This window comes from Hyposmocoma kahamanoa, unplaced genomic scaffold, assembly GCF_003589595.1.
Source record: "Hyposmocoma kahamanoa isolate Upper Pololo Valley unplaced genomic scaffold, ASM358959v1 185, whole genome shotgun sequence".
Taxonomy (NCBI): Eukaryota; Metazoa; Arthropoda; class Insecta; order Lepidoptera; family Cosmopterigidae; genus Hyposmocoma; species Hyposmocoma kahamanoa.
Window position 1 is genome coordinate 2,927,951 of NW_020653715.1, and position 12,879 is coordinate 2,940,829.

The 12,879-nt window shown below is 36.1% G+C and overlaps 1 protein-coding gene across 1 annotated transcript in view; it reads left to right on the top strand.

Annotated features, from left to right (window-relative positions):
* The window catches only part of LOC113226241, a 37,346-nt gene extending 25,535 nt beyond the window's left edge, over positions 1-11,811 (top strand). The window contains exons 7-12 of the mRNA XM_026458802.1: positions 1,021-1,171; positions 1,519-1,690; positions 6,618-6,759; positions 8,648-8,790; positions 10,111-10,245; positions 11,704-11,811. Coding sequence (XP_026314587.1) covers positions 1,021-1,171; positions 1,519-1,690; positions 6,618-6,759; positions 8,648-8,790; positions 10,111-10,245; positions 11,704-11,740 — 780 coding nt within the window. The 3' untranslated portion in view covers positions 11,741-11,811. The remainder of the gene's footprint in view (positions 1-1,020; positions 1,172-1,518; positions 1,691-6,617; positions 6,760-8,647; positions 8,791-10,110; positions 10,246-11,703) is intronic.
* Positions 11,812-12,879: the final 1,068 nt, after the last annotated feature.

A 12,879-nucleotide genomic window follows, 5' to 3' on the forward strand; every position in this document is an offset into this window, starting at 1 on the left:
TTATATATGTCAACGTAACATGTCCTTTAGTTTCCATAGTCTAAGATCTCGACTGATGTTAAAATTGAGGTCCAATCAAATTGTTTTCTTTTTCAGAGATGTTCGAAAATTGAATGTAATAATATAACATAACATGCTAATAAGAAGCAATAATAACATTTTAACAGATAAGAAATTTGTTCTAACAAAACAGTTTACCATTATGCTGGTCGTAATTTGCGGTTTTTGAACACGTTATAGACAGTTTATGATGTGTGTAGATAAAAAAATTTAATAATCCAAAAATGTTAAAAAAAACATGAACATGTGTTATCTGGTGGGCTCATAGATTTAGTATATAGGTACTGGGCTGACTTTGTATATTTCTCGGATGTACAAATTTGCTTTAATACGTCAGGTTTAATTCTTAAATATGAACGTACGCATTGGCATGATTTTGAATTTGGCATTTATAATGTGGCCATTCTACTAGGCTTACCGTCGCGGTCGCCCACTGTTTGAACATTTAATCGCCATTATAGTTTAGTAAGGAAAAAGACGTCCAAAATGCTTGCAAATTAGCATGGAGAAATGTACAGCTGTCCGTAACGCATTTTAAATGTCCACTTGATAAGACCCTGTGCATATATGCTAATCTGGGGTCAGGGCCTGAACTTATAAGGTCCCTTGCTTTGTTATATTGACCTTTCTGTATAACCAAGATGTTGATAGGGAGGGTCACTATAATAATCAAAACTTTGGGACTGTCCACTTGATATTATATGCTAGAACTGAAATTCATAAGCCTTGTATTCATAATTTCAAATGTGTTCAAGATACCTAAACAACAACTGCTAAACACTGTACCTTTTTTTGTGTATGATAAACATTTGGTAGAACAGAATAAATCCCTGCAAATAACAGTGACTGCCGAGTTAAAGGGACTTTGCTTAATATGTTTCTTTTTTTCAATAGCAAGACACAGTGCAAAGTAAGATTGTACTCTCCTAGATAACACTACATTCGGCCTCAATGTTCTAGGCATACGCCAGTACCGATCGCGTTGCAACTGTAATAAAGAATTTCAAAAGAATGGAGATCGAGAACTTCTCAACTTTCGTGTTGCTCTGCGAAGTCCTGGAGGAGTCCATAATAATAAGAAGAGACCTTGAGAGAATAAAGCAAATCATCAGTAAGTGAATTGCGGACTGTAAGGCCTCTATAGGGAGACAGGCGATAGTCGTGCTTCCATGCGACGTCCAAACGATGCTGTTGGCGACTACATACTAGCCAATGCAAAAATAATTATATATAAAATTAATTTTCACTGTGAGTATCGCCTTGCATCTTTCACCACGAGGGCTTCCCTAATTTCTAGCAATAATTGCATACCTGTATATGGTTAAACTTAATCAACTACAAACTCGTCCTCTTGAGAGATCAGCCTCTGCTCTATTGACCGTAACCTGTGCTCTGAATACTATTTCAACTTAAATACAATAAAAATGATACAACGGGATGACATCAAATTATTTCCAGTGGACCAACGTGACATCAACGAAGCTCGCGAAGAGAAACAAGAAAAACGCATAGCCGAAATGTCCGCCGAATGGGAAATTAAACACGGGCGAACTATGGAAATAGCGAATCGCAATGAAGCTGCTGACAACACTCTTGCGAAGGTCTTAAAAGGCGTTGCCGATTTAGTTAGGTAAGTTGGGATTACTAGTATTATTAATGGGCATTCTAGACCTTCTAGTTATAGCACATAGATAACACTTCATTTCTGTTTTAAAATTGTCAATATGCGTCAATGAAATTCTGAACGTAATGATTGTGTTAGCTCGTATCATACCGAGTGTGATCGCAAAACTATCGCGGACGATAACATTGGGCATTCTAGACAGCGTGGACGAATAGAGGCGGTCTAGAATGCCAAATATTACACTACTGATATCTGTGCATGATGTGGTATAGGAGTCACGTTCAGAATAACGAATGAGTGGATCCGTCGCTAAAGCCGATCCTAGAATTGAAATCTAAGTGATACCATGCAAATCCATTTATTTATTTATTTATTCAGGACATTTGAACATAATAGCTTAAAACTAAGTGCTTCTACACTTAAGGAACATCACAGCATGCAATGACAACAATATGCTTTGAATTATTAACAAAATTATTGCAGTTTTAAATTATGCGGATATATAATTAATCTATCTACTTATAAAATCGATATACACAAACTGATTTAAAAATTAAAAATATAAATTTGAGAGAATTTACTAAGTACTATAAAATAATTGAAATGTAATTTATGTATAGTTATATTTCTTGGGCGTGGTTGCCAAGTGGTTATCTTCGAGGAGTAGCGGGGTCTTCTTTATTTGAGTGAAGTACGAAGTGCAATGAGTTCGAGGAATATTACGTTTATTGGTTATTTCACAATTATGATCTGCTTTTACAATTATACGTATAAGTGATTTTACAATAAAGCCGTAACGCAAGCGATTTGGAGCTTGTGTTCGGAGTTTGGTACGGATACGTAGACTTGTGAAATTTGATGCGAACTGTGGTTAAATGTGAACTGTCCCTTGTCGCGGCGTGTTGCCTTTTTATATCGGCAAGCGCGAAGGATGCGTAGCGTCTCCGGTTCGTGTGTCACTTCCTGTCGCCAAAGCTTTTAAGATAATTGTGTCTTTCGCATAGCGATGTGCGTTTATCTGTTGCGTCTTGCAATGTCTGTTATTTCCTTTGATAGGCCTGGTTTGTATTGTAAAGAATGGTATCTTCGTCTGGCGTCGTAGTGTACTTAAATTTCTTCCTGTGTCGTTATCTATGGAATCTGGCCATGTTGGTGGTCGTTCCTTAACTGTATTTATAATATCACCCAGCCTTCTTTTGTAACTGTTTAACCCAAGACCAATGTCAAAATCATGTGATTTGGAAAGCGAGTTATACGTCCTGCAGGGCCTTGGCAAAAGCGTGAAATGACCGAGGCTCGTTTTTGAACGTTTTTGAGTATTGAACAGCAACATATTCAATAACTCGGGGCAATCTAATGAACCGTTAACAAGTTTATGTAGGAATTTAAATCAAGTCTCTTTCTACGGTTGATCAAAGAAGTCAAATTGGAATGCTTGAGTCTATGTGAGTACCCCGGAAGTCTGCTAGCCCTAAAATCGCCCATGCCAAGTGATACAGAAAGCGTTTTTGAACACTTTCCAATCATTTGATGTACACTTCGTAATGTGGAGTCCAAATAACATAGTTGAATTCTAGTCCAGTGCTTAGCAGTATGAAAACCATCATCCCAAAACCCTTGTTGACCGCTTTTATAATATGGAAGTCAAACCTCAATTTTCTGCCTATCAAAACCCCCAAGTCCCGAATCTCGTCTACCGTCCTTAATTCCTGTCTGTCAATGTTGTATTTGTATAAGTCGCTGAGCTTATTGCGTGAAAAACGTATATGATGACATTTAGCAACATTTAATATCATTTTATTGGATGTGCACAATCTACATAAATGATTGATATCTTCTTGGAGTAGTTCCGAATCCTTGGAAGACTTAATTGGTTTTATTATTTTTAAGTCATCGGCGAAGGTATAAACTCAAGTTTTTTAAGCAATGAATTACGTCGTTAATGAATACGTTGAAAAATATAGGACCTAAATGAGTTCCTTGGAGAATCCCAGACAGAGCAAAAAAAAATTTTAACTAAAACCGTTTACCTTAGAATGCCGATAAGATAAATAGGACTTAATCCATTTAAGCAATGACCCATCATTGCCCGAAAGCGAAAATTTATTTAAAAGAATTTGATGATCAACTTTATCGAACGCTTTGCTGAAATCAGTATATATGGCGTCCACTGGAATTCGTTCATCTACTAATTTATATATACTAGATATAAATAACGCTAAGTTTGTAGTATTTGATCTTGATTTAAGGAAACCATGCTGATGCGTAGTAATAAAATGCTTCAGGTGCCAGACTAGATGCTTAGTGACTAATTTTTCTAGAACCTTTCCAAATATCGAAAGAACAGAGATCGGTCGATAATTTGAAATAATATGACGGGGACCTGATTTATGTTGTGGGATTATTAAGGCCTCTTTCCATTGGTCAGGAAAAACTCCGTCATCAAGCGATCTATTAAAAATCTGTTGCAATGGAAAAGATAGAACATCAGCACATGACTTAATAAAAAAGTCAATATCCCATCACTACCGGACCCCTTCCCGGCATCCAAAGATCTCAAAACATTAAGCACATCATGGGTTGAAAACGACAACGTACAAAGAGAAGAAGTGGATGAAGATCTTGGAGGCAACAACAACGGCGAGTATTGTCCTTGGGTATTAACCCAAGGACAATATTCGCCGTTGTTGTATATAATTATACCTTAACAAAGTTTTCGGCGAATAATTCGCAAATAGAAGGCCACTTGAAGCCATTTTCCCATCAAGTTCCATTTCCTGTGGACAAATACTCTGACCACCCCTTTTATGTTTGATAAAAGACCAGAAAACTCTAGGGTTACTGCTTATAGCACCTTAAATTTTATTTATGTAAGAATTGTAACATGTGTAACTCAACTTGGTGCACCCTTTCCTGAGCAGTTGAAATGACAAAACGTCTATCGGTCCATTAAACGCAATAAAATCTACAAGTGCTGAATGCATCTCACTGTCAGTAGCAACAGGAATTGTATAATTCTCGCTGTCGTGGTTTATCCACGATATGCCTTTCAGGTTATAGTCACCAACCATTAATTTTCTACTACTACTAAACTATTATTATTTATATTATTTGTGCTGCTGACATATGCTCTTTTAGCGTTTGTAATTGAAGTGAGAAGGAAGGTAAACTGCTCATATACATATAAAGTTTGGCAGTCTTACTTTTACTAGTTTTAATGTCAATGCTATCCACAAATCCTCAACTGAACTTTCAATCAAGGTTAATGTTACTGTAATTAAGACGCCTCCACCATCAGCCCTATGATGAAAGCGCGACGACTCGCGATCTCTTCTAAGTACTGTGTAGCGGTTATCAAAAAGTTCCGAGTCATGCACACTGCTATTAAGCCAAGTCTCCGCAAGGACTACAATGTCATATTTCTCAGAAGATATTTTCTTTAAAAGGTCAATGGTCTTAGATTTCAGACTGCGAACATTCTGATAGTAAACACGAATGGAATTGAATGTTAATTTTTTTTAAATGTGAAAGATACATGCGCTCTACTAGAGAAACGAAATAATTCAAATCACTTCAGAGTCTTAAGTATATCTATATTGGTGATAGAAATACACTCCGATGATTCGGTTTTCCTCATAAAAATCCTGCCTTTGGGGATCCATACGAATCTGTACCCTATTTCTTTCGCTTCAATTCTAGCTGATACGTAGATGGGTTGTGGCTTATTTGCTGCAATGCCAAGATGAGCACTGTTCAATTTTTCATTTGGATTTTTCTTGTTGTAATTGATAGTCGCAGCCACGAGGAAATCCCGAATACGAGCAGTGGTAAATTTGACAACAATCGAGCGGGGTCTGTGGCTCTGGTTGTCTATTTTGCCCACTCTAGTAGCGTGGAGAATATCAGTGTCAACTATTTTACAGCCCACGACTGTTTCAAGTTCCATTTATACTTCTTTGAAAATTACCTACGAAAATTTATCAAAATAGTGACAACCAACGGTATGTAATTCTATAAAGGACGACAAACCTATTGCTGTAAGGCTTTTCACAATTAAAGTAATTTACAAACTAGGCTTCAACGTGTCTCCCACAAATGTAGGTATCTATTCAATCTTATACTTGCGCTGCAGTACATGTGCGAAAATGTTTTGTTATGACAAGAAAACAATTTTTTCATGATTATCATGACATGATATGATATGATATCTAAAGATAAAAATATAATGAATTTGGATAGCTGCTACTACTGTTACTAAACCTCACTTCCACTACCATCCATACACCTATCCATTCAGACTGTTTGGCATAATTAAGTAATAAATATGGGATCTGTAGGGTCGATGTTGTTCTTCCGTTTCGAACACTAACCGACCCCAAAACGCAACTTGAAAGTCAGCCAGCCTAGTCTCCACCGGGAACATTCGTGTGTAAACTGAAATTAATGTTCGACAATGAATACTTTAGTGGTATACGTTGAACCGCTAATACAAAGCTCGTTACGACCTCGAATATTCGACAATGTGTATGGAGGCGTTAGTAACAACTAACTACCAATTATTTCGCACAGAATTGTTCATCGCAAAATGCTACAACAAAACAAATGCTCGTTGTCGTTATTCCACATATTTTGTCATAATACCTATTATATTATATGCTCCTATGATGTCGATCATTATTTACAGGTGAACGCTCTTAAGTCTTTTTACAATTACTGTTAATTTTTGACGTTGAATCCTTATTATGATTTGAGATTGCCGTTCTTACTTATACCTGATAATGGAAATCACAATAGATGTTACACCTGCTTCATCAAGCGAAGTCCTAGTTTAGCAATACTGTGATCTTTCGTATCCCCGCGCCGCGTCAGTAACAGAGTTCTGATGGTCAACTAAAATTAAGTAGGTACTTTTTTAATGTCATTCTTCTTACAGCTTAGCGCAATGCGATTGGTCCCCTCTTTTATCTCTTCTGGGCAACCACAAGGATTTGACGAAGTGGAACGTCACCAAATTCCTCAAGATCCTTGAAACCGAGGTGAAGAGTCAGATCGAGGTTGCGTACGGTGCTGTTAAGGTAATACGTTTATCTTTCATGAAGGTTTTTATTAAGCGGGAATGTTTATTTTTATTTTTGTTTTTAACTAGGTGTTTGTTTTGTTCAAGTATCGTAAATCGTCAGATGTCTTAATATTAAATGTACTTTGATGAAATTATTTCATTTCGAATTTAGACTCATTTGATTAATATTCAAAAAAATGCTTAGTTTACTTCTACGATCAGTCCCGTATCTTTCTACATAAGTTTTGTTTATAGTGACCAACCTGTCAACCTCTTGGTCATATGGGAATGGCACGATAACGCGGTAGCGCATTGCACAATTAACGGTTGCCACCGCTATGTCGTTGAATCCAAAGTCCACTAGCAAATCTCCTCTCAACAGTCAGCAGAAACACGTCAGAAGGTCTTCTACAATGTGTCATGACTTTGACGCACAAATGCCTGTAACGAAGACCCAACGCGCTCGTAACCACCTCCTGTTATAGGGGTATCAATAAATATTGTCATTTTTTTAATTATACAATTCCTTTTTGTTGTCATTTAGAATTATGGACACTATTGCTTTATATATTCTCTTTGATTTGAGAGAAACGTCAAGTGGTATGACATTAACCAAGCCCCAAAAATTCGAAATCCTTTTAACACATGTCAAAATTAAATATAATTCGGTACCAGTGACTTCTAATGTAAACTAATGAACACCACGACAGTTAATATCCTTCCGATTCCAAAAGTAACATGATAAAATAACAAAATAAACGTCAATGATATAATTCCCACTACAACCACGCGGCATCTACTTAAAAATAGACGAACGTCAGTATCTGCTTGAACTAGACTTAGAGCGTTTGCGCTACGTCCGATTCGTATCAATCCGAAAAGTGACTGTCTGAAATGTCACAAGGATCATTTTATCTTTAATGGTTACACATGGTGACTTTTAGCAGCGTGGCAAACGCGTGTTCGTGAAACGCGCTTTTTTGCGTCTCTACGCTTGCGATCTATAGGCGATTGCATCGATGAAAACGCGTGACTGCATCGATACAAACGTACGATGTTGAGTCATTATGCACAAAAAATCTGTATAGGTTTATGTATGTGCATTGTTTTGTTTTCTTAATAGACAAATTAAAGGTAAATTTTCTTTTTTTGTAAATAAGCCTACTGCGTACCGCTTCTGGGGAAAGACCTCTCCTCTTGACGTCCACAGTTCCCTGTTTGACGCAATGTTAGGCCAGTCCTTTACATATGCATCCAAGTCGTCCCGCCATCTCCTTCTTGGTCTGCCTCGTTGTCGCTGGCCGTTCTCCGGTACCCACCAAGTGGCTGTGTGAGCCCATCTCTTTGGGTGCATGCGACTGACGTATCCAGCCCGGTCCCATTTCAGCCTGACAGTCCTTTTCCCTACATCGCATCGGTTATACGTGTCTTCGAGCGCAGAATAGTGTTCCGGATTCTGTCCGTAGGTAAGGATAGGCAAAATATACATGTCGACGGATCTTCATTTAAGTGTGATTGTCAGGTTTCCCTTTATAAGCTCTTTCATGGACCAGTAGCTCTTCCAGGCGTTTTTGGAGGCGTCACTCGACGTCTTTATCTTGCCTATTACTGAAAATAAATAAATACACAAAATAAATAAATCACTTAATTAAAACGTGCATTGCGGCACACAACAGGCGCAGCGGTAGTGCCCCTCAGATCTTTGCAATTTAAAACTCTGAATGGCACTGCAACTGTTATGGACAGGCGTGTAGCTTACCATTGCACAAATTGTTCGCCCCGCCACTTATATATAAACAAAACTGTCATTATTGAATAATTGTCTAGACTTTTTAATATCTTCAGCTGAAATGACATTGGTCTAATTTGTGTTAATTTGAAGCATGCTATCTGTATTTGGCCAGCCTCCTCCACCAACGCCGCAAGCAAAAGGCATCAAGAAAGGTGCACCAGGCCCTGCAACCACAAAATTGGTTGACGATCCCTTCGTAGAGCCTCTGCGACCGAACAGAATTGAAAAACTCGTGCCTTACCAACCATGCGCTTAGTAAGTACATAAGATTAAGTTTGCCCAGGAACAAATATGGTCCATAAAACACGATTACTGTACATTGTATGCTTAGTGGTGTAAAAAAAACGTTTTTTTCTGAGGTGAAGAAAAACAAAGAAAAAAAAAAGTCTTTTTTCAGGAGTAGGTTTTTGTAAAAGTATGAAAACAAAAATATTACAAGGACTAATTTTAATTTGTATATTTAATTTGACACTACACTCTTGGGTTTACCACGTGAATGCGGATGACTATAGTGCGAAGACGGCTGCGCGAAAGCTATAATGTGCGACAGCTTATTTTCACGAATGTTCAGTTGCGCGAAGGTTTAAAAGCGCGATGGTTCATTTGCACGAATAACGATAGCACGAAGACAAATTTGCGAAAGCTGGAAATAAAAATGTTACAAATCAACGTCTCTTCCTATGTAAATGAAAAGAAAAGCATTCCAGGCTATTGACATCTCAACTAAAACTTGCGTGAAATAAATGAACCATCGAAGGATTAACCATTCGCGCATTCCAGCCTTCGCAAACTTGTCTTCGTGCTATCATTGTTCGCGCAAATGGACCGTCGCGCTTTTTAACTTTCGCGCTTTTAAACCTTCGCGCAACAGTCAATTCGTGAAAATAAGCCGTCGCGTATTGTTAACATTCACATGGGAAACCACACTACTTACCTTCTTTTGTTAATATTTCTTCATACATAAATTGCTCAAAATAAATGGATTTATTTATCACTGACTTTTACACAAATTAAATATTAAGTTATATGATTAATATTTAAAAAAATCATATTTACAATCTACATAAAGTAAAAGAATCACAGTATCATTTCAGATACTTTGTTTTTCTTTTTCTTAAAAAAAAAAACAGTTTTGGAAGGTCATAGGCTTGTCTAAAAAATTTCTACTACTAATAAGCTGTAGAAGAAACTTAGATATTGAACTGTAAATATTCTATACCCATATTTTATATTTTTAAGCATACGTTGCATTTCATAACTTACAAAACTATCTTTTCCTTACGTAATGTAAACTAAAGAATATCCTGTATTGCAGCATTTCACGCGTACCTTCTAAAACGGCTTATCTGTTGTAAATATCTCTGTCCCTTCGTTACTGATTACATAGACTATTGAATTCTACACAAATCCTACACTTTTTTCATAGTCAATATTCATAACGACATCCATGGTAGTAAAGTATAATGTTAACAATTGATTTGTTTTCGCGATTTATTTTTTCTTTTGCTGCTTTACGATCGCCATCTAATGTGTGTTCGGACCTTTTTCTTACGTAGTCATCACTGTTAATTCCAGTTGCGTAGAGGACTACATAATGAACTTGGTGTTCGAGACACCAGCCGTCCCGGCTGACGCCGAGTACGTCCAGGGAATATTTCACTTGGAGGACGAGAACACCAAATTCGGGATTTATACACTTACTATTCCTGCGTAAGTATTATAGGCCATAAAAGTACTTTTCTATTGGCGATGCGAGACGGGACGAGGCGAGACGAGAACTGAAATCTCGCCGGCTTATTTCCATCAAAAATTACAATTAATAGCTCGCGCGAGCTCTCGTTGTGATTGTGGATAATGAAGATTCAGTTCCTCTAGCAATAAACACGCGGCTGAAGTTACATATCCCGTAAATTACTATTATTAAATATGTTAACGGAAGAAGAATCAGATGATGCCATCTTTTTTTAAATCTCAAATCGTACGTGCCCCACAATCTCGCGGTTGATATTAACAGTCATCGCGAGTTCGTACGAGATCGCGCGAGAAATCGTGTTTCCATTACAGACTATAAATACTCTATGTAGGCAGCAATACGGCTCAATATTACCTCAAGAAATCCAGACCATTTTCACCGTCTCGTCTCGCCTTGCCGGTGGGAAAGCACCTGTAGATCCTTTTTGTCGATATTATATGCAGTTAATTTTGTGTTAATCGTTATTCTTCCATATAGACCAGCTCTTTCACTAGTGATTTCTAATTAAAAGAAAGTGGAAGTTATGTGAAATTTCTATCATAAGATCTTTAAATATAATATGGTAATAACTGATATCATCTCACATAATTCACAAGCAAAGCATGGCGCCACTGTCAGTTAATTTTTAGTGTAACAGAGCAACGTATTAACGGTATATTGGTAGACATCGGATAACAATTCACACAAAAAATCACAATTTAGACGATAATTAATTAATAAATTAACGAAAAGCATTTCAAAATACGTAACTTTAAAAAAATTGCCGTCATGACATTTCCTGACTAGATGAGTTGATCTCTCCTATTTTCGATGTGTCCCAACGCAATACAAAACATTTATGTCCCTTTTAATGAGGTATTACACGTTATGTTGAGAAATGTGTTCTTTAATTATTTTTTTTAATTTATTAAGGCTTTGGCAAAGTCATCAGCCTAAACATGAAGTTTAATTATGTTTCTGTAAATATGGTCGCCACAAAGAGAATAGGCAATTTGAGGCGGCGTGCTTGGATTGACTCGGGATTCCTTAAAACGGGCCGATACGGGTATTTTAGTTCGAGATTCGTATAATTTCGCGTTTTAATCTTCGATTAAGGCACAATAGCACTATCCTATTCCAATTTAAACTAGATTTCACAAAATAATTGAAAGTCAAAATAAAAACGACACATTTCCCTCCAAAAGGTCCAGAGCGAATTCTGTTCTTTAATAAGAATAATATTTCTTTTTTTTTAATGATCGGCTTGTCAGACTAATTAGTCTTTTCTGCCAAATAATTATATCTTATTGAATTAACCCAAATGCAATAATTTAGACCCCTTAAATTGATGTCAAAAATCAAAACCGTCACCATTATTAAAATCCTAAAGTAGCTTAGTTTTTTTTAATAATACCGTTCCATATTTCTGTTTACAGAAAACGACACCCATACCGTGGTTCGAAGAAAGATTAAAACTATTGTTGATTCATTTGTTACACTATGCAATTACCAAAAACACTGCAATAAAGTAACATACCTGCCAATTATAGATTTTATTACTTTATTTCCTTTGATACAATATTCACAATCAGCAAATTAGAAACTTGCGGGCTTTTTAACAGGCGACAGCTGTTTAAATTACTACCACAGTATTACAAAATTATAGAATTGTTACTATTAGGTAAAACAAGATAGTAATAAAATTCAAGTCCGTAGTAGTAATTTTATTCCTTAAATGGCAACACCATAACGAATTTTAAAGATTGCCATTATAATAATTTTCCCAGGAATTAAGGTAAATAATTTGTATTTATCTATTTATTTTTTTAATCTTTTGAATCTTCTGTTATCTGTTATATATACCTAAATACGTATTTATCAAGTTAAACAAAAGTATATGAGTTCTCCAGATCCATTCATACAGAAAGTTATATATTCTTTTTATGATATACCTGATTCATAGAGCCGTTAATTTAACCTATTGTACTGTATCAGAAACTTGATATCCTTTCTAAATGAAATATAAAATCCAACAGCAATAAGCCATTTGTACATACATACAGTATGTAATAGCGTAGTGTAATCATATTAAATGATCCAAACGTGTTCTCGACGTGGACCTGTAAAATATTCAAAATTATTTATTTCAACGTTATTTCAAATTAAATATATCAATGAAATTTTCATTATTTTCCATTTTTTGTCACACTTCTATTGCTTCTTTTAAACTTAAACACATTACTGTAGGCGCGACTCTTGTTAAGATATATTTATTTAATAGTGTTGGCAATTACAAATTAATGGATCATATCGTATCGTTTACTGACTTCGGGTTTCATCTCTAGTCCAATACATTAGTTACATCAGCTGATTGAAACAATGATCCAAAATTTTGGTCAATAACACAATGCGAGCTAACGTCTTTGTATAATTATTTTACACTTAACTGAGTAGACCCTTGACTTTGCACCTATTTATAATAATGATTTAGGTAAAAAATATATCGAAGTAACACATTTCAAAAATAATAGGGAGAATTTGTTCAAGTTATGGTAACCCTGATATGTGTTTTCTCTTGTGGTGGTTGTGTGAGTGATTGTTGTCTCCGCCAT